Source organism: Brassica napus, chromosome C2 (assembly GCF_020379485.1).
Source record: "Brassica napus cultivar Da-Ae chromosome C2, Da-Ae, whole genome shotgun sequence".
Classification (NCBI taxonomy): Eukaryota; Viridiplantae; Streptophyta; class Magnoliopsida; order Brassicales; family Brassicaceae; genus Brassica; species Brassica napus.
Window position 1 is genome coordinate 5,636,893 of NC_063445.1, and position 22,909 is coordinate 5,659,801.

At 37.9% G+C, this 22,909-nt stretch overlaps 3 protein-coding genes, 1 long non-coding RNA gene and 1 pseudogene across 4 annotated transcripts; 2 read left to right on the plus strand and 3 right to left on the minus strand.

Annotated features, from left to right (window-relative positions):
• Window positions 1-3,278: 3,278 nt before the first annotated feature.
• On the minus strand, window positions 3,279-8,201 carry LOC125581339 (SUN domain-containing protein 2-like). Its single transcript, XM_048746588.1, has 2 exons — window positions 7,438-8,201; window positions 3,279-3,493 (listed from the first exon to the last, which is right to left on the minus strand). Exons 1-2 carry the CDS (start codon window positions 7,809-7,811, stop codon window positions 3,490-3,492), a joined length of 378 nt encoding a protein of 125 aa, XP_048602545.1. The 5' UTR covers window positions 7,812-8,201; the 3' UTR covers window positions 3,279-3,489.
• A 1,115-nt stretch (window positions 8,202-9,316) lies between these two features.
• Window positions 9,317-9,841, plus strand: LOC106442412 (uncharacterized protein At1g43920, Chloroplastic-like). The gene is made up of 2 exons (XM_013884101.1): window positions 9,317-9,388; window positions 9,554-9,841. The coding sequence occupies exons 1-2, from the start codon at window positions 9,317-9,319 to the stop codon at window positions 9,839-9,841; spliced, it is 360 nt and encodes a 119-aa protein (XP_013739555.1).
• Window positions 9,842-10,625: 784 nt separating this feature from the next.
• On the minus strand, window positions 10,626-14,428 carry LOC106442413. The gene is made up of 3 exons (XM_013884102.1): window positions 13,587-14,428; window positions 11,435-12,185; window positions 10,626-11,357 (listed from the first exon to the last, which is right to left on the minus strand). Exons 1-3 carry the CDS (start codon window positions 14,426-14,428, stop codon window positions 10,626-10,628), a joined length of 2,325 nt encoding a protein of 774 aa, XP_013739556.1.
• A 608-nt stretch (window positions 14,429-15,036) lies between these two features.
• LOC106439819 lies at window positions 15,037-19,924 on the plus strand (annotated as a pseudogene).
• On the minus strand, window positions 18,944-20,205 carry LOC111204604. Its single transcript, XR_002657093.2, has 2 exons — window positions 19,964-20,205; window positions 18,944-19,746 (listed from the first exon to the last, which is right to left on the minus strand). It is a non-coding gene; the product is annotated as an uncharacterized LOC111204604 (long non-coding RNA).
• Window positions 20,206-22,909: the final 2,704 nt, after the last annotated feature.

Sequence of the window (22,909 nt, forward strand, 5' to 3'; positions counted from 1 at the left end):
CTCAACTCATCTAGTTTCTTAGTTTCACATATCAGATCAAGACATTCATTCATGAGCACAAGAGAATTAAGACCAGAGATATTATTCTCACCACAAGGCAAGCATATTTCCTCGAGTTGAAGTTTTAAAGTGGAAATTTCTATACCTTCCAGTTGGAGTGGTGGAGCCCAATACATTACCTCATTAAGGGCACAAGCAGCATCTAACTCATACTGGGTAACCTCCCTTTCTTCAAACTCTGCTCGGTCCCTAATGAGGTGTATCCGGATAAGTTGTGCTAGGTTTCTCTTTGTCTTGTCCCGATTCTTTTTCATTTTCTGAAGCCGATGCAACTCATCCCTTTGGTCTGGTGTGAGTATGCGTATATCAAAGGGTGGTGGCTTCACATATGGCTGATCTTCAATGCGATCTTCAAATGTCTCTTCCTCTTCTTGTGGCTTCTCAGAGTAGCTTGAAGCCATCTCTACAAATAACAAAAGCTAGAAGAAGAGGTTAGTAGCTATACAAAAGCAAAACAAAGCATAAGAAAATAAAGCTTAATCTCAAGAAAGTTTGAAATCTTAATGACAAATCTACTTAGTTCCCCGGCAACGGCGCCAAATTGATTACGCGTTTAAGCACACACCAATTAACCTAATGTGCCAACAATACCACAATCGAATGGTATGTCATTGTAGCATTTTAGGATCGAATCCACAGAGAACTAGAGACTTATAACACCAAGAATACACAAACCTTCCTAATCTAAGCAAACAAGAAGATAGATGATTTGTAACAAACTAATATCCTAGAAATATAAACAAGTGAATCCATGGGCTAAGGGAATTGACTTCAAGTAACTAAGATCCAATCTAGGTGACAAGCTTTCAATCAAAGTAATCTCTTAAGTCTAAACACAATCTTAGACAAGTCCTATGTCTAGGTAAATGCCCATTTGCTTAGAAATCATTAAACATCAAATGTCTTTGGCTTAATTCAATCAAGCAATCTTTAAGTTCAAGTTCAATAACTATCTAGCAATTTTAACATCAAGTGTCCTTGGCTAATCTCACTAGAGCTTAGTTGAGTTGATTCAAACACTTCATCTAATCATGTCTGATGAGAAGTGTTTAGAAATCAGGTTTAGAGTGATCAAGACTAAACAAGCATTAAAAATACTCAACAAGCAAGTTCATACAAGGATCTAATACAATAACACCATAGATCTTCACTAAGTTACTCTAATCTCCCTAACCCATGAATTCTTAAGGAAACTACTCACTAATCTCCATGAAAACACTTAATCTCATAATAGATTGAAGCATATTCAAGTAGATACAACAGAGAATAAAGATAAACAAGGATTAAACAAGCAAAACGAAATTAAAACTCAAGAACAGATGATGAACAATTGAAGAACAGCTCAAGAACACTAAGAACAATGATATTTCAAAGAGAGAGAGTTTTGACAAGTTAAATTATTACAAAGTTGGATAATGATGTTTCTTGCCCACCCTTTTGATAATAAGAAAGAAAATATTATACAGAAAAGTAGGAAAAATCGTGCAAAGGAAAGGTGGGTGGAAGAAAGTGGGAAGTTGGTTAATCCCATCAACTTTCAAGTGGTCCCCGGCAAGGATTGATACACCTATAGTAAATCGATCATAACTTATCCAATACAGCTTCAAATGACTTGAAACCACTTCTATTGGAAAGCTAACTCAATTTCCAGTGTCTCCACAAATTTTGAGCTTCAGAAGAGATTTTTAAGGCCTTCATCCGTGTTCATCTTTCACGCTCTGGCTTCAGAGCGGGTACGCCACCTCGCTGCCAAACCCCGCTCCAAATGTTTTGCTTCGTTTCTTCATAACACGCGCGAGCTACAGACCCCGCTCCACCAGGTCGCTCTACATATGGAGCGGGTACGCTACCTCGCTGCGTGAGGTCGCTCTGATAGGGAGATCGCTCAATGATCACTTTTAACACTTCTTTTGGACTCCAATTGCACTCAAAATCCCACCAATGGTCCTCTAACTCATCCATGGTGCTCTCCAACACCTGATATGTACAAATGCAATGATATGCAACCTAAATGTGCCTAAATGATGCTCCAAATGACCAAACCATGCAAGAATAAGAAGTTAAAAACATGTAAATTCACAAGATATCACTCATCAGATACACAACTAGCCAATTTTGTGAAAAACTATTCCCAAGAAGGTTCATCTTCAGCATCTACGATCCCAAAAGCCAATGGAAATATCTGAAAATTTCCATCTTGTGCGGCTGCAACTAACATAACACCTCCATATTTTCCACTTAGGTGAGTCCCATCCACCACAATGACCCTTCTCTGATACTTAAAACCTTTGATAGAAGCTACAAAAGAGAGAAATATATACTTAAATCTATTGATAGAATCAAGTTCTATAGCCGTGATAGAATCGGGATTTGCTAAGGAGATTTGTTCAAGATATGATGGCAGACGCGAATACCCATCTTTTGCTGATCCTCTCACCAATGTTTGTGCATATAAAAGTGCTCTGTATGAAGTGGTGTAATCAAGCGTCATGCCAAACATGTTCTTCATTGCATCAGTGATATGCTGCGGATTCAACCCATCAATGATTCCAACACGATCAATGAAAAGCCTACCATTATACTTCGGAGTACAGTGTCTCCGCTGAGAGAGTCGGTCTCCCGCTGAGCATGTATGTTTTTCCACATACTTTGTTACCCAAAATGTGTATGTCCCATGTTTCACACTCGCTCTGACCTTCCATTGACAACCACTAACCGGACATGTTGTCACAAGGAGAGTTTTTGTTGACTTGTATATTCTGAAGGAGAACTTAAACCTCACTGCTGTCAACTGCAGCTCTGAAAGCAGTGCATCCTTGCTAACAAAACTCTGGTTGACATAGATACTGTTACCATTCGATCTTCCTCCTTCAATCTTTTCGATATCTTCAAAACACATATCATCATCTTCCTCATCCTCATCTTCAACCCTTCCATAAACACTGTAATCCTCACCATTCTCGTCCACTTCAGCAACAATAGAGATACCAGCATCCTCCTCCCCATCGTCCTCCTCCCCATCATGATTTTCATCTTCAACCAAATCATCATCATCTTCAAAACATTCATCAGCTTCATCATCTTCCCTGAACTCTGAAACCGTTTCCACCTTGCTACGGCTTGATACACAAAGCCGTACTCCATGCGTTTTGGTTATCTCGAGCAAGTTTCAAACTTGTCTATCACTTGTAACATGAATAGGAGGGGTGTCTGGAGCCTGCATCATTTCTGCTGGTACTGAGTAGGTTATCTCCACATATTATGTGCTCATGTCCAGGTTATAATCTTCTTGAGCCATTGCAAGAAGTTCAGCATGTGTCGAACCTTCCCCCAAAAAAATGATTCTCGCTCTTTTGACATTATCAACAACAAAATCCCAACGGCAATCATTCAACAACCATTCTCCATACACTGCATGTAACTGACGCATCATCTACAAAAATTCAAAATAAAACACATTAGTAAACATAGAGAAAATGAAAGTTTACTAAACATTGACGCAGACAACATACCAGTAAGTCGACTGGAAGACTTACCAGTAAGTCATCCAAACAGGTCATTTTTGCAATTGAATTTTAAATAGGACGACTTACAAGTAAGTCGTCCAGTAAGTCGTCTAGGATAAATGGGTTAGTTTTGCATTTGACCGAATTGTATCAGATATTTGACTTTTCCTGGACGACTTACCAGTAAGTCGTCTCAGGGAAAACAAAAATTTCAATATTTTATTAAAGCTAGACGACTTATTTGTAAGTCTTCTCAGGTTAGTTTGCAATTCGAAAAAGAAACTTATATATTTAACTTTACCCAGACGACTTACCAGTAAGTCGTCTCAGGGAAAACAAAAATTTCAATATTTTATTAAAGCTAGACGACTTATTTGTAAGTCTTCTCAGGTTAGTTTACAATTCGAAAAAGAAACTTATATATTTAACTTTACCCAGACGACTCACTTTAAAGTCGTCCAGGCAGACGACGTACAAAAAAGTCGTCCGAGATAAGCAAGGTTTGACCATAATCTAGCAAATAAATCTGGACGGCTTTGCTTATCCTTGACGACTTTCAAGTAAGTTGTCTTACTTGACGACTTCCGCGTAAGTCGTCTGGGAAAAGTTAAATATTTAAGTTTTATTTTCCAATTGCAAAAGTAACCTGAGACGACTTACAGATAAGTCGTCCAGATTTAATAAAATATTGAAATTTTTGTTTTCCCGGAGACGACTTACTCGTAAGTCGTCCAGGAAAAGTCAAATATCTGACACAATGCGGTCAAATGCAAAATTAACCCATTTATCCTAGACGACTTATCCGTAAGTCGTCTAGGGTATTCTCTAGATTTTTTTTTAACAAACAAATATGACGACTTAAAAGTAAGTCTTCCGTTTGACCAGAAGACATACCCGTAAGTCTTCTACAGCTAGACTACTTACGGGTAAGTCTTCTACACGAACAGATCTGGAAAAAAATTCAATTTCATACCTTAAACTAGTGAGATGACTTCCTTAGCACACAGAGTCTTCTTCAACCACCAAGAATCTCAAACGAAAGTAACCCACCAAGAATAGTATGCTTGAATGGCTCTATAAACCATAAAAAATTTTGAATCAAAAGCTTGAGTTTTTTGGATGAATATGGAGGCAAAGTGAAAGAGATGTTGTTTTTAGTTCATAACAAGTGAGAAAGAGAGAGTGTAAATCGATTTTAGGTGCATTAAGAGCTTCAAATTGGTTGTTCATGGTGGTTGGGGTATTGATGACAATGACAATCTTGTAATTACTTGAAGATGATGAGGGTGAGAGAGTAAAAATGTCATTTTCGGAAAAAAAAAATAAAAAAAATTTGATGGCATTTTCGTGAATATTATGAACTTGTGGGCTGAATAGGACAAAAGAAAAATTCAAGAAAAACATGGGTTAGTTTTAGGTTTGACTTTTAGTTTTGAGTCAATCTTGCAAAAAGCCCTACATTTTAAACAAAAATGTTTCAATATAAAATTACGTGCTGTAGTATGATTACAATTTACAAATATAACATTAAATACAAATACAAATCAAAATGTAAAATTAAATACCTACGCGGTCGCGTGGGTCAAGTTCTAGTTTATTCTATTAAAACTGAAGTATCTTTTTGAGTATCTTTTTGACATCCCGTAGTACTTTAACAATAATATTACAAGTTGTACAACTTTTATATTTATGGTTCCATTTTTAAGTATTTTGTTTCCTAAATATTTGCATCATATCTTTCCAACAAGAAAATCAAGAGTAATAAAGTGAGGCACATTTCAAAAATATATTTATAAAAGTAATATGATTAAGACATATTTATAGATCTTAATTTTTTTATATCTATCATTTTATATATCATTTTTTTATAAAAACGTTCAAATTTCATAAAAAAAAAAAATTTATAAAAACATTCTAATTTCATAAAATTGCAAAAAAAGAACTTTAATTGGGATTAAAAAGTTACAAAATTATGAAACTATAACAATTTCAATCAAATTGAATTACATATATGTCATCCATTGGTTCAAACAGTTAGTTTCGGGTTTAGGGGGTTTTATGGGTTTTATCAAATTTTTAAATAAAACCGAATTGCATATCGGATCACCGGGTTACCAATTTGACTGTAGGTTTGGATCGGATTTAAAAGCGCTAATTTAAATGCAAAAAATATTTTAAATAAAAGAAATACTACAAATTGACAAAATATTTGTAATGTTATTTGTGAAATTTTTTAGAGACAATTTGCTAGATATACACAAATGAGAGCAAAATTAGCTAACTACCCAAAGCCATGAAAAGCCTATGTCCACTATAGATAATTGTGTCTTCTTTTCCCGTTTTATCTCTGCCCTAAATTTTCATATTGTTTCTCTTTCATTCCCGAATTCACATCTCTTTTATCTATCTCTTTCTTCTCCAATTTTCTCAACATTTATTAAGAATAAAACTCCATTTCAAATCAATCGATCATCTTAAATCTCCAAATCATCACTTATTCTGTTTCCGCTACCAATCATACAATCACCTCTTCCTCTTCTTAAAATTTAAACTTTCCAAAGGATTTTACCGACTCAACAATCTGCAACTATTTCAGAAGAGAGAGAAAACACAATATATAAGAAGTAGGGCTGGGCAAATAAACCGAACCCGAAAATCCGAACCGAACTCGATCCGATAAAAATGAATCCGAACCGATCTGAACCCGACATAAATACCGAATGGATCTTGTTTTTTGGTATTTCGGGTTATGGGTATTATCCGAACCTAACCCGGACCTAAATGGATATCCGATAAGACCCGAAACATTTAAAATCACAAAAAAGAACTTCTACCAAATATGATCTTAATTATTAATATGTATCTAAAATACTTTAAGATATTATTGAATTTCTAAAATAATTATCTATTACACGAAGGTTAATGGTGGAATGTGACGGTTGAAGCCTGAAGTTTTTAGTTTTTGTTTTATGATTTCATTTATCTGGTTTTCTTTCTATCATTAACTATGTTTATCTTTCGTTTGATTGTGAATTATCACATTTGATGTTTTTTTTTTTTTTTGAATCAATTTTACTTATGTTTTGGCTATGAAAATATGTACAAATCATGTATTTTAAATCCGAAGAACCGATTTCATTAGTGTTTTAGTTACAAAATAAGTACAAATCATGTATTTTAAAACCGAAGAACCGATTGGAACCCGAACCCGAAAGTACAATGGGTTATACTGGTAATTTGGAGATTTACTAACTCCGACCCGAACCCGATAGAACCCGAACCAGTCCCGAACCAAACTTTTATATAACCCGAATGGGGCTGATTTTGATAAACCCGAAAAACCAAAACCCGAATGGATAAAACCGAAACCCGATTGGGACCCCGAATGTCCATGCCTAATAAGAAGAAAAGAAATACAGTAAATTATTAGCATGTTAACAATAAACATTTAACGCTAAGATGAAACGTAACATAATATAATCGTTTGATCTATATATACAATAATTGTTAACCGTTAAGAATATGTCAATTGAATAGATAACAATTAAGTTAACACGATAATTTATATTTTACCATTTAACAAAATATATATAAGTTGTCAATAGGTATTTTTAACATCTTAGCAACCAATTTAAAAAACGATAACATGTTTTATAACATCTAACTAAACATATATCAGTTAATGGAAACATGTTATATAAAATATAGCTGCTAAGTTTTGACCTGCAATGTTATATGACTTGTTAGACCGGTAATCAATTTTGTACCATTTAAACAAACTATGTATCAGCTAATGTCAGCTATATATTAACATCTTATGGATCATTTCAAATATCTTAACATGTTATGTAACAGCTAAGCATAGACTTACCTGCTCACTATATCGATTAGCACCTCCATCATCTTCGTCGTGGTCTTCACCAAACAATCAAAATGCATTGGGAAGATCTTCGGGAATATCTTAATCAATCTCGTCCATTGCGTTTTCTCCGCCTTAGTCACGTGTACCTTCATAGTTTGACGCTGTGTGGTGGTTGTGGATCCTGACTTTCTTGTCACCGGATCCACGTCGTGACCGTTGAATCTCTCACCGCGGTTTAGATCTTGGGTTGCGGACTCTCTAATTTTTGAATCAGATTCAGGAGGCGGTAAATAAAGGGTGGATTTCTTTTCACTGGAGATGGTCAGAGTCCACCTAATCGCCACCATAAGAGTAGAGATTAGTGACAGCGTTGACGTCGACATGATCTGGAGGGTTGAGCACAAAATTACCAATGTTTTTCGAAGTGGTCTTCTTTTGGAGTAAACACTAATTTGAGTAGAGAGAAAGATTTGAAATGGAAGAAGAAAGAGAGAGAGAAAGAAAGAAGAAGAAGATGATTGTTTGGTGAGGAAAGAGTGAGAGAGAGAAAGATGAGATGGTTTGAATAGGGACAGTATTGTATTATAGATTTGTTAATAGTATCAACAATAATGTTAGGGTAGTTGGCTAATATTGATTTTTTTGTAGGTATATACAATCTAATTTCTCAATTTTTTATCATATAATATTCTGCGTTTTAAAAACGCAGATAAAAAAATCTAGTTATATTATTAAGATGAACAAAGCATTAGTTTTAAACCGGACCGAACAATAATCAGCACATAGCTTCTTACTCTCAAGTCTGAACCAAATCAGCTTCTTCGAGTCACAATTGTCTTTATAAAACTTTGAACCAAACCATAACTTCTTCAAGTCAATTTTAAGCATTATTTTAAAAAAGGAAATTTCATTTTCAAAACAAAGGAAATATCCAAGAACTTCGGTTTATAAAACTGACAAGAATGGTGGAACCTACATGGTAGCTTTTTTCTGTGGTGGAACCTACATGAAATTTCATTTTCAAATCACAGGAAATATCCAGGAACTTCGGTACGTTAAGCTTAGTTTCTCTATAGCGTGTGTGAACATTGTCAGTACTTTATTTCCATTAAGTTTTAGTTTCTTTATTGAGAATTCGGTCAAAAAAAACACTGAACTTTTCGGAAATTGCCAAAAAAAACCTGGACATATGGGCTAGCCAATAAAACCGTGAACTTTTGTTGACTTTTTTAGTTTATTAAGAAACTTACGATTGACTGACCAGATTAACACACCGTTAACCGAGTTAATAGATAAATAAGCGGATGTTAATTTTGGGTGTTAAAGTATACGACGTCGTTTCATCTTTGTGTCTGATTAAAGGCAAACGACGTCGTTTATATAAGTTATTAAAAATATGGGTTTCCAACGGGTCGAACTCGTGTACTCGGGTTTGATGATAGGGGTTTTTGCCACTGAGCTAGTGGACTTTGCAATAGATTTACGAACACAATTTCTTTTATTCTCTTCGAATCCGAGTTAAAAGACAAATGAATGAAACGATGCGTTTTATATAGCTTTTTTATTAAAAAGATGTGCTTCCATCGGCTCGAACTCGTGCACTCGGGTTTATGGTAGGGGTTTTTGCCACTGAGCTAGTGGACTTTGCAATAGATTTACGAACACAGTTTCTTTTATTCTCTTTAAATCCGAGTTAAATGAATCAAAAAGAAACGACGGCGTTTTCTCCTCTGATTGGTATAAACCCTAAATTCCGAAAATCATAAATCCAGTTCGCGATTCAAGCTCGATTCTCTTCGATCTCGTCCTTAAGAATCTCGATTCTCACCTTTCCTTCTTCGAGTATCGCATGATGAGTTCGGGTTGTGAGGATTCGTCTATGAATACGATGGAAATTCGTGGTATCCCAGAGCAATGCGGGTGTGGTCGAAGAACTGGGATATACACATCAAAAATGAAGGTCAATCCAGGAAGAACTTTCTTTAGATACCCAACGTTTCAAAATGAAAGTATTTAATTTGATTGCAATTGATTATGTTTAAGAAATTGTTGAACATAAAGCTTCAATGGCTAGGTAGTGAGAAATTGTTTGAACATAAAGATTGTGTTCATGATTTGTATCTAGGATCACTTGTATAAATGGGTAGATGAAGCTGTCTACGAAGAGGTTCAAGATGCATTGCCAAAAGTTGAGTGCTTTGTATCAGATGTTATGAAAATTAAAATGGAGATCGAAAGCATGAAAGCCGTGGATGAAAAGTTGAAAGAAGATGTAAGGAAGGCGAGCAATGAACTTAAGAAGCTGAATGTGATCATGAAAGTGGGTTTTCTGGTAGTTTGTTTAGGCGTTGTGATATGTCTTGTGTTCATCATGTTTGACAAAGCAGATGGGTTGTCTTTGAATAGCTACTAGGAGACTCTGTTTATGTAATGGTAATGGTTTCAGTAAGGTTCTAAGACTATGTTTCAGTAAGGTTTATGTTTTACTTCTTGTTTATAGAAGGACAAATGAACATACCATCAAGATTAATAACATGATGAAAACACAAAGATAATAACCAACACTATTTTCATCGAGAGTTTCAAATTAAAACAGCAGGAAGAGAAGAAAAAAAAAGGTAGTTCTTGTTCCAAAAGCATTCAGACAGAGACACCATCATAAACGACACACAACAAAAGCATATATAATATTGATCTAAAAGAACCAACTTCCTCACGCTGTTGTCTGTGATGGTTGAGCTTGTGGGGATTGGGGAACTTCCCATCGTGATGGTTGAGCTTGCGAGGATTGACCTTGTGAAGATTGAGGAACTTCCCATGGTGATGCTTGAGCTTGTGAGGATTGAGCTTGTGATGATTGAGATTGTAACTCGCCAAAATGTAGTCCCTGTAACATATAAATGAATTGTAAGACACGGTACCAATAACTAAAAAACTAAGACCCTAACCAAGACCCTAACATGATATTTCCTTGGTCTGCCTCTTGGTTTCTTAGGTGGGCTATGAACAAAAGCCTTTCGACATGTATTCTTGTAGTGCCCTTCTTCTTTGCAATTAGAACATGTCATTACCCTGTTCGCACGGCTCAGCTTGGTAGTGGACACTGTCTCATTGGTTCCCTTCTTTCGATCATGGTTTTTATGCCTACCAGGCTTGCCATTTCGATTAGGTGGTGGAATCACACCTAATCTATTGGTCTAAGGCGACTCTATCATCCCATTTACAGGTCTGATCTCAAAACTGTAGGTTTCACGCCACTTAGAGGTTGTGTAGCAAGGAGCAACAAATTCAGAAAGTTTTCTTCCCACACCAAGGATGACCTTAGCAGCATGGATGCAAGGAATACCATTCATTTTCCAGCTTCGACATGCACAAGTCTTATTCTCCAAATTCACCACATATAACTGGTCTTTATCCTCCACCTCAGTCTCTGGCCTAATTGCCCAACGCAGACTACACTCTTTTGACTTCTTCTCAACCTTGTCTAACTCTTTATGTGTCTTCTGGGTGAACCTAGTCTTCCTGTACGTATCCATCTTAGACCTATTGTAGTTCCTAGCCATACATTGGCGCCTTATCTCCTCTAGCATGTCTAGCAGAGGCTTCTTCCTAGGCTCCCTGATGGTCTTGTTGAAGGACTCACACAAGTTGTTCAGATTATCATTACAGTAGGAGCCTATCTTGAAGAAAGCTCTAGACCAAGTCTCTGGCTTTGTCTTTATCAGAGATGCATGTGCGCCAGGATCATAGTTCTTAAGCTCGTCCATGTTGTAGTTGAACATACCAGGAGTGTAGCTCCTCGCAATGAACCAGAAGAACCTCTGTAACCTTAGATCTTTTCCACCTTTCCTCCAGTTCTCATATATATGGCGACAACACTGTCTATGCTCAGCTTCTGGAAGGAGGGTATGAACTGCCTTCACTAATCCCTACAAGATCAGAAAAAAAAAGAAATCAGAAACAAGAATCAAACATTCATTGAGTATCATGAAAGCAAGGTGTTTACCTTTTGTTTGTCAGACATTATAACAAAGTCGTTCCCATCTTCCAATCCCAAATCCAAGGCCAAACGCTTCACAAACCAATCCCAGTTTGTATCATTCTCTATCTCCACTACAGCCCAAGCAATAGGGACAATCCTATTGTCTCCATCTCTTCCAACCACAGCCAAAAACTGTCCCTTGATGTCCCATTTCAAAAAGGCTCCATCAAGGCCAATAACAGGCCTACAAGTCTTCTTCCATGCTTCCTTTTGTGCTTGGAAACACATGTAGAGCCTGTAGAACATCTGCTTGCTTCCAACCGTGGCTCCTGGTATGGTCACAATGTCCATGGTTGATCCAGGATTGCTCCTCAATATCTCTGCTTGGTAATCCCATATTTTATCAAAATGCTCCTCATGGGTTTTCCTCCTTTCTTTCATCACCTTCGTCTTGGCCTTAATGCATGAGTTTTCTAAAACTTCCATCTTATACTCCCTCAAGATCTCAGCCTGCATCTCCTTTGCTGTGAGCTTAGGATTCAGCATTAACCTCTCAGCAAATAGACTTGCAATTGCTGACCTCTTAAGTATCTTGGAATACCCTGTCCTCTCACACTTATGGTCATTGACGTATGTCTTTACCATCAACTTCTGTTTCCTCCTATCATACGAACAGTAGACCATCCAGGGACATGGAGCCTCATCATCTCTCATCTCAGCGGCACATTTTTCCTCCATCTTCAAGCTACTGGATCTGTAGTACTTGATGTTGTATCTGGTTTTCAGGGTAGGGATGTTAACTACAGGGTTAGGGCTCAGCCCTCTTTTGTTTATTATAAGCCCAGCCCTATTTTAACCCAACCCTATTTTGAACCTATTATAATCAAGGGTTAGGGCTGGTACCAGGGTTAATTCATTTAATTGAAAAAAATATTTCATTTATTTTTGTTCTTAAATTTTAAAGATAAAACTAGAAAAATTAAGATATCATATGATTCTTTCCTCCAATTTGTTGAGCATCAAAATCAAAAGTTTTCCTCCCAAAATCGCAAAATCGAGTTTTTGCTCCACAACTAAGAATAAAATTTTTCCGTCAAAAAAAATTGTGCTTTTTTCCGCCAAAACCTAATTTGAGTTTTTCCACCAAAACCACAAAATCAAGTTTTCCCACCAAAACCGCAAAATCGAGTTTTCCCGCAAAAACCGCAAAAACCGGAAAATCGAGTTTTCCTGTCAAAACCGGCAAATCAAGTTTTCCCGCCAAAACTGTAAAATCGCGTTTTCCCGCCAAAACAGCAAAATCAAGTTTTCCGCCGAAACCGGCAAATCGGGTTTTCCCGCAGAAACCGTAAAATCTAGTTTTTCCGCCAAAACCGCAAAATCGAGTTTTCCCGCCAAAACCGCAAAATCGAGTTTTCCCGCCAAAACCACAAAAACGAGTTTTTCCGCCGAAACTGGCAAATCGAGTTTTTCCGCCGAAACCGGCAAATCGAGTTTTTCCGCCGAAACCGGCAAATCGAGTTTTCCCGCCGAAAACTACAAAATCGTGTTTTCCCGCCGAAACAGCAAAAACGAGTTTTCCGCCGAAACCGACAAATCAGGTTTTCCCGCCAAAACTGCAAAATCGAGTTTTTCCGCTGAAACCGCAAAATCGAGTTTTTCCGCCAAAACTAAAACCGCAATATCGAGTTTTCCCTACAAAACCGGCAAATCGAGTTTTCCCGCCAAAACCGTGAAATTGAGTTTTACGGGTTTTCCAAAAAAACTTAATTTAATTTTACGTTTTCACGGGAAAATTCGATTTTGAGGTTTTGGCGAAAAACTCGATTTTGATTTTTTGGCGGGAAAACTCGATTTCGAAGTTTTGACGAAAAACTCGATTTTGTTGTTTTAGTTGAAAACTCGATTTTGCGGTTTCGACGGAAAATTTCGTTGTTCAGTTTTTGGCGAGAAAACTCTACTTTAAGTTTTTTTTGATGAAAAACATTATTAAATATTGTATAATAGTTGTGTGAATCAAAATAAAAGGGTTAGAATTTAAACCCTGGTCCTATTAGGGTCAACCCTATTTAAACCCTGTTTAAAAAATGAGGGTTAGGGTTACAAATGGGTTTGCAGGGTTAGGGCTAACCCTGTCACGTTGAGCCCATATTAACATCCCTATTTCAGGGTATACCTGAGACAAGCATGTTTGAAGTCCTCAGCATCTGAAAATGTCTTGCCTAGCTGAAGGAGCTCCTCTGGATCAGTGTCTTCTCTGTAAGCTTGCGCAGGTATCATCTCCTCTTCATTCTCATCATCTGATGACACAGGATCAGGTATTTTATCATCATCCCATGCATCATCATCCCCTTCGTCTTCATCAACCTCACAGTCATCATTTTTTGCTTTATCACCAAAATAAAGACTCAAATCTGTACAACCAACTTCCTCAATGCCAGCAATACCGTTCTCATCTTCCCTACCATCATCACCTATATCTCCATATTCCTCTTCTTCATTTACCACAATCTGGAGAAATTCTTCTCTCTCATCACCATCATCACCTAGACTCTTCTCCGAGTTTACCTTCTGCTTCTTCGATTGTCTAGGAGACACAGGCGACCCACCATATGAAGTTCCCCGCCTTGTCTTCTTCGCAACTGTTGATGCCAACATCTCAGTCTCTGGCCATTCTTCTCTGTCATCACCAGAAGGAGCCACAATTACCTTATGCTTCTTCGCAACTCTAGGAGACAGAGTTGAACCACGCCTCGTGGCCTTCTCCGGAGATGGCGACCCATATGAAGTTCCCCGCCTCGTGGTCTTCTCCGGAGATAACGCAGGCGACCCATATGAAGTTCCCCGCCTTGTCTTCGACGCCTTTGACGCCTCTGTAGATGCCAACATCGATATCCCTTCAACGCTTTTATGGATCCTCGATCTCTCCGGCGATGAAAAACTCACAGAAGCATCGCGTTCTCCACCCTTCTTCGACTCTTGAATCGCTTCGTCAATCCCGTAATCAAAATTCCTCATCGCTCCGAAAATCATTACCTCCCTTCCATTCCTTGTGAACTTCGTCTTTACCATCTCCTCACACCACAAGAAAAATCCCCAAATCGATTTGAGAAATTAGGGCTACGTTCAAACACGGGTTTCGTTTTGTTTGATTTCAATCAAACACATCTTTTGATCAATAAAAATAAATATGTGTGGTATTCTTCCGAAAAGTCCATTATCTTAGTGGCAAAACCCCCTAAGGACCACGAGTGCACGGGTTCGAGTCCAGCCAACAACAATTTTAATTAAGCAAAACGACGTCGTATTGAAATTTTATCTTTAAAAAAAAATAATTGGATGAAACGAAGTAGTTTCACTAAACGGCAGTAATTAACGGTGAGTTAACACTGTTTTAACTGTCGGTTAACGGTGTGTTAATCTGGATTTTATTGGTCAGGCTCGAGTACATGTTTCTTTTAGTAATTTCCGCAAAGTTCAGTGTTTTTTTGACCGATTTTCTTTATTGGTACTTTATAAAAAAATAACTTTTTTTCCATTAAGTTTAGTTTCTTTATTGCTAGTGTAAACATTTTCAGTCAATAAAGTCAACGTTTTCTCATTAAATACACAAAGCCTCTCTGTAAATCATTACTCTCTATCTCGTAAAATCTCTGTGATCTTAGATCTTCTCTCCAGCGTAGTAATGGATCTTTACCTTCTCCTTGTGATAGTTGCTACGCTTTTGTGTAGTAGAATATTTTCTTTTGTTTATGCCAAGTTCAGAGTTTAAGAAAACAAAATAATTGCTTATTCTTCTTCTTCTTCATCTCCACCATCTCCCAAGTTGTCTTTGCCTAGTAATCGTGTACACGATGTCTTCCCGAGCTTCCACGGAAAAGATGTCCGTAAATCCTTTCTCAGTCATCTTCTGAAGGAGTTTGGGATCAAAGGAATCAACCTGTTCATCGATAACGAGATCACAAGAGGAGAGTTTATCGGCCCTGAGCTCAAGAAGGCAATCCAAGGATCAAGAATCGCGATTGTGTTGCTCTCGAAAAGATACGCTTCTTCATCCTGGTGTCTTGACGAGTTAGTGGAGATTATGAAGTGTAAGGAAGATTTAGGTCAAACGGTGATGTCAGTTTTCTATGAAGTGGATCCAACTGATGTCAAGAAGCAGACCGGTGACTTTGGGAAAGTCTTCAAAAAAACTTGTAAAGGTAAAACAAATGAGGTTATTGAAAAATGGAGTCAAGCTCTATCAGAAGTGGCCACACTCGCTGGTTACCATTCAATGAACTGGTACGTCATCTTCGTTTATAATATTTCCTAAAACAAATCACAGTATATATGAATGCTGACTTTGAACAATTTTAATTGACTTTGATATATTTTGAATATCTTGTATAAGGGATAATGAGGCAAAAATGATCGAAGATGTTGCCATTGATGTTGCAAAGAAGTTGTTTAACTCCACGCTGTCAAGAGATTTCGACGAATTCATTGGGATGGAAGCTCATATGAAGAATATTTCGCTGTTTTTACGCGCAGATTTGGATAAAGTGAGGATGATAGGGATTTGGGGGCCGGCTGGGATTGGCAAGACCACCATTGCTAGGTGTCTGTTCAATCAACTATCCCATACTTTTCAATACAGTGTCTTTATGATGAATGTCAGAGCAATGTGTACGCCACCGGTTTGTTCAGACAACTACAATGTGAAGTTACATTTGCAGCAAAAGCTTTTGTCCCAACTAACCAACCAGAAGGAAGATCTCGAGATTTCTCACTTGGGAGTTGCAAGAGAAAGACTGAATGACAAGAAAGTTCTTGTTGTTCTTGATAACGTTGACCGGTTAGTACAACTAGAAGCCATGGCCAAAGAAACTGGGTGGTTTGGTCATGGAAGTCGGATTATCGTTACAACGCAAGATAGAAAGATTCTGAAGGCACATGGGATCACTGATATTTACAAGGTTGATTTTCCATCAAATCGTGAGGCTATTCAGATGTTTTGTATGTATGCTTTTGGTCAAAAGTCCCCTGAAGATGGTTTTGAGAACCTTGTATCGGAAGTTACAAGACTCGTCGGTAAACTCCCTTTGGGACTAAGGGTTATGGGATCTCATTTTCGTGGAATGTCCAAGCAGGAGTGGGAGAATGAACTACCAGAGCTATGGAGATGCCTTGATGGAGAAATTGAGAGCATTTTGATGTTCGGTTATAACGCATTATCTCATGTAAATAAAGATTTGTTTCTTCATATAGCCTGCATTTTCAACCTTGAAAGTATAGAGAGAATGGTTGAGTATCTTTCAAAGATATTTCCTGATGTGAGGCAACGGCTTAACGTCTTAGCTGAGAAGTCTTTCATATCTTTGAAACGGGGAAATGTGATTATGCATGATCTGCTAGTCCAGCTTGGTAGAGATATCGTCCGCAAACAGTCCAGTGAGCCTGGACAACGCCAGTTTCTGGTCGATAAAAGAGAGACTTGTGAAGTACTTTCTGATGATGCAGCGGTAAGTTTTGATCATTACAAACTGAAGTCTGTTTGATAAACAGCAATCATCTCTACCATATTTTTGGTTCTGTTTTCAGGGTAGTGGAAGTGTTATTGGCATAATGTTTGATGGACACGAAATAAATGTGAGTGAGAGAGCCTTTGAAGGAATGTCCAATCTCCAGTTCTTAAGACTCGGGCCGGAAATTGATGGTGGAGGAGATGCATTTCATCTATTTGGTGGACAAAGCTATTTATCTCGTAAACTTAGATTACTAAATTGGAGCTATTTTCCGCTGACATGTTTGCACTGTATTCCCAAGCCAGAGCTCCTCGTGGAACTAATCATGCCTGACAGCAAACTTGAGAGGTTGTGGGAAAGAACAAAAGTAAGTAACATAAGAATATCATTTTTTTAACCAAGTTGTTATCACTATTATTGATCAGATTTGTAACTTGAAAAAACTAGACTAATAGCACGTAACAAATGTGTTATTGTTGATTTTTTCTGTCAGCCGCTTAGCAATCTCAAGTGGGTTGATTTGGCGCATTCAAAAAACTTGAAGGATGTTTCTAGTCTCTCAACTGCCACTAGTCTACAGGAATTAAATCTCAGAGGATGTTCAAGTTTAGTGGAGCTTCCCTCTTCTATTGGAAATGCCATTCATCTCAAGAAGTTGAATCTCACTGGATGTTCAAGTTTGTTAGAGCTTCCTTCCTCTATTGGGAATGCAACTGATCTCCAGTTTCTATCTCTTAGTAATTGTTCAAGTTTAGTGGAGCTCCCCTCTTCTATTGGGAATGCCATAGGAAACCTAGAGCATTTGTATTTTAGTAATTGCTCAAGTTTAGTGGGAGTCCCTTCCTCTATTGGAAATGCAACTAATCTCAGGAATTTGGATTTTAGTAGATGCTCAAGTCTTGTGGAGCTTCCTGCCTCTATTGGAAACCTCCATAAACTACGCTCTTTGATTTTGAGAGAATGTTGCAAGCTGGAGGCTCTTCCTGTCAACATCAACTTTAAATCTCTGATGAGACTTGATCTCACTGATTGCTCCTTGATGAAAAGTTTTCCTGAGATCTCGACAAACATCAAATATATGCATCTCGCCGATTAAAGAAGTGCCTTCATCGATCAGGTTGTGGTCTCGTCTTGATGTCTTGCATATGTCATACAACGAGAACCTCAAGGAGTTCCCTCATGTTCTTGACATCATGACAGATTTAGTCATGAGCAACACAGAAATACAAGAGATTTCACCATGGATAGAGAGAATCTCTCGTCTTGATCGACTTGTACTCGACGGATGCAAGAAGCTTTTGTCACTCCCACAGCTTCCAAGTTCCTTATCAGAGCTAGACGCAGAAGATTGTGAGTCTCTGGAGAGACTAGACTGCTCCTTTCTTAATCAAAAGATTTCTCTCAACTTTGCCAACTGCTTCAAACTGAATAAAGAAGCGAGAGATGTCATCATCCAGACATCGCCTTATCCAGTTACGATCTTACCAGGTAAAGAAATGCCTAACTACTTCAATTATCAAGCTAATGGAGGTTCCCTAGTAATGAAGTTGAACGAGAGGCCTTCATCTTCATCAATGACATGGAAGGCTTGCATCTTGCTAGTTCGTAATGATGAGGTTGAAGCTGGTATAGGACAAACGGTGCGTGTACATCATGGGATCAAACAGAATAGCCTCGATGTCCCGTGCAGTCCAAGTTACCACACTCTTCGCGCTTTTACGGAGCATCTATATATCTTTGAATTCGAAGCAGACGTGACTTTAGACGAATTTTGCTTTGAGTTTGAGGTCGAACATGACGAGTTTTGGGTAGACAGTGACGAATGGATGATAAAAGAATGTGGAGTGCATTACGTTAAATACCAGTTGATGGGTTGAAATATGTAATTGCGTCAGACGATTTAGTTGTGTAATTGACGACGACTCTAGCACCGAGTTCAGCGAGGTGGATCGCTATCGCTCTACCGATACCGCGAGAAGAGCCGGTGACAATGGCGACTCTCCCGGCGAGAGGAAGTGATTGCGACTGTGCAGAAAAAAATTAAATCGCGCCAAAACATCAAAAATACCAAAGTCCAGAAGATACTTATTTTGTTATGACTCTCTGATTACCCACTCACAAGGAGAGAAAAACAGTTAAGAGTTTCTATTTTCCGAAAATGGCAATGAGGAGAGGCGAATGGATTGAAGTCTCCTCTAACGAAGAAGGTCTTAAAGGGTCAGAGCCATTCTTGAAACCTCTGTGCCTGTATATGGAAACAAAAGGCTTCATGCGTCTTTGGTAGCGGACGATGGCTCCACTACTCGGAAAATCACTTACCGGAAGTTTATCCGTCCGGTTCAAGGAAGGGTGGGTGGACCGGTGTGTTTTTCAAGAAGATAGACCATGAGAAAGCTTGGGTTTACTTCAATTCACCACCGGATCTGTTCCAGATCAAGACAGTAAAAAGGAAATTTCATTTTCAAATCAAAGGAAATATCCAAGAACTTAGTTTATAAAACTTATAAGCACTTATATGCACTAGTTTTTACTAACTAAGGTTCCTTTTAAATGGTTTCGCGGTTGCAGGAGAGCAGCGAAGAAGTTAACAACAATCAAAAGAGGAAAAGAGAACATAACCTTAGTTCTTCTACTCCTGGTGTTGAGGGAGGCCACAACCATGGTTTTGCCTTTTGCAAAAAAGTCACATCTCTGGAAGGAACTTGAAACAATGGAAGTCTTCCAGAGAGCACCACCACAAAATCCTCATTTAAGCCTAGTGATGCTCTCACCCTCTCCAGGTTATTGGAGAACTTTAAGGATCTGGAACCTGACGTTTCCATGAGCCAACTAGATAGCCTCAAGGTTTCATATGATACAAAATGCCCAACAAAATGTTTAGTTAACCATATGATACAAAATGCCCATTTATATTCTTTTTTTGTAAACTAACTCCCATTTATATTTTCTATGTTAGTTTTGTTGAAAGCCATGCTCATATAAATAAACAGTTAAGTTCTTTTTTCAATAGTATGTCCTTTGTCTTACAAAAGTCCCTGTACTTTACCTAAAGTGTCTATACTCTGGAGGAGGAAACGCCATTTGTTGAGCCTACGTGCCCGAACCAGAGAAAGAAGGAGACACGCGTCAACCGAGGAACCCGCTTCCAACCTCCGCCGCAACGGAGCTTCAAGCCAGAACTCTGTACCACCGGAGACCAATCTCATCAGAGCAGAGCAACTACCAGCATAACTCACCGCGACCGAGTGAACCGCCGAGACAATCCTTTCGCCGATCGAAAAAACGTATGATTTAACTAAAACCAACACGATCTTAACAAGAGGGTTTGGTACAAGTGAGGATCCAAAAAAAAAAAAAAAAAAGGAAAACTGGAAAGATCCGGTGAGAAGCTAGCCGTTTTCATCTAAGAGGATCGATGACAAACGCTAGAGGCAGTAGCCGGCCAAGCGGCGCTCAGGTAGCCACCGCTTGCCAGAGTCAAAGCCCGACGACGCGGGAGACGATTGCCGGAGAAACACATCCGGCGTAACTGAAGAGTCGAACCCTCTCTCTCTGAAAGATAAGAAAGAGATCACTAGCAGCTACTATCTAAATACGACTAATTTGTGGGTAATTTCACTATCTCTGTGAAACATAGACTAAATGTGGGTAATTTCAATCTCTCTGTGAAGCATAGAGTAAGAATACATCTTTAAGATTATATCAGCACTTAGTCAAAATAAAGATTATATCATCACATGCAAAGTTATATATATATATATACATATCTATATATAATAGCAAACCCAAATTTAGTTTTCTACGATGTCAGCATTTTTTTATAGAAAAATAAAATAAAGATCTAATGGTTCAGATTGATTTGGTTTTTAATCCAAGGATTATGTTCTTGCTAGGTGATGTCATCTTTTTTAAAATAGAATTTAATCCAATGGTTGAGATTAATACATGTTTTAATCCAAGAGTTGAGATTAGACTTACCATTTGTACTGACGAAGTCGAAGACGACGCTACCAAAGCGTTGTGTCGGTGGCGAAGCATTGCGTCTGTTAAAGGAGTCGTGACCCATGGTTCGCATCTCTTCCTCTGTTTATATTTGATAACCAGTTTGCTATTCCATTTTTTCATTTGTTTCCTTATTCCTGATTCAATTGTTTTTATCTTTTTTTATCCTGATTCCTGATCATTGCAGTTACCATTAACATTCTCGATCATTGGAGCTTCGTTTATGAAGGTAAATCTTCTGAAACTTTCCATCTTTCTTGTGTGTTTAAAGTTAATCACCTTCCCGAATGAATTTTGTGTTATTGAGAACTATTATTGTGTTTGATTAATCGAGAACGATTACTTTATTTGATTAATTGAGAACAATTACTCTTTAATCATCGTATCTGTCTATTTTCGGATTGAATTTTATTTTTCTGTTTTCGTTTCTCTGTTTCTATTTGTATCTGTCTTTCACAATTTCATTGGTTTGGACTTTCGAGTTTCTGTATATATATATCTCTGCCTTTTTCTCTGGTTTAATCAAACGGTTGATTCCAACATGAATGGGCTGTTTGTTTCTCCATCTGGACGAGCCATCTGGATGAAAATGAGATTTTTGTTTGTTTAGACACTAAAAGTGCAATTCATTCAGATGGATCATCCGGATAACTTTCGGAAATTTAGGCTTAATTTTAAAGTCCATCCAACTGAACCAATTTGGATCATTTGAATGGAGATGGTTCATTCAAAATAGTATTATGTCTATTATGCCCTTAATGTAATTCACAAATTACAAATCTAAACATAATATCATTTTGTCACACACGAAAACTGACAAAACCACAAAAATGCGTTTTCCGCAAAAATCTAAAACTAATTTTTCACGCCAAAACCCCAAAAACGCATTTTCCCGCAAAAATCGCAAAACATGTTTTCATGTCAAAATCACAAAAACATGTACATGTTTTCAAGCCGAAACCCCAAAACGCAATTTTCCGCCAAAACACAAAAACATGTTTTCCCGCCAAAATCGCAAAAATGTGTTTTCCCGGCAAAATTGCAAAATCTCATTTTTTCCGCCAAAATCAAAAATGCGTTTTCACGCCAAAACTGATACGCCCTAAATCAGGAAGGGTCACTTTAGCTGGGTGTTGGATATGATCCGAGAAGACAAATGACACTTCTGGAACTGAAATGGATTGAAAGGATCGTCAAGAGATGCGGAATGGCTCTTGATATACCCACGATCTAAGGCTAACCACCTAAGAAAGAATGAATGTGTTGGCTAACCACCAAATAACACACAAAGATGAATTGGTTGACCACCAAATCAACAAGCCGGTTCACACCAATGAACTAGCTAAAGAACTCTCTCTCTCACTCAGAGAAGTAACAAAAATAAACTCAAAAACATAGACTGACCTTATTCATAAATGAGTTTACATATTTATACTAGATGTGGTCAAAGAAAGACATAATTATTTGTGGGAATCACACATCTAGGAAATGAGAAATTTGATTAGAAAATAATAAATGAATCAAAGTTGCTGAGTTTGAGGTGGACTGGTCAAGGAGACCCTTCGACTACTGTCCAGGTTCATTCTGGTCCATGGTGGTAAGGATCAAGACGTGGGCTTGACGATCCGTACGGCCCAAATTCGCGAGAACTGAAGATCACCGGTTTTGTAAATTGCATAACTCTTTCATCTGAACTCCATTTGATCTGATTCTTGTTCGAGGAGTTCCGTAATTTAGTTGAGAACATTCTCCAAGTGATTTCATGCGTAGAAGCCTCGACGTTTGGAAGATATGAGTCAAACAATGAACATATATCTTTACTGCTTCCATGCTGGTTGGCTCCAACGAACTGATCCACGAACCGGGACACATCATTCCCTTCCTCTTCAAAAAGATTTATCCTCAAATCTGAAACATTTAAAGGAAAATGATTATAAGCAAAAAAACCATAATCAACACAATGCTCACCTTGAGTTCGGTCCATTTTTTG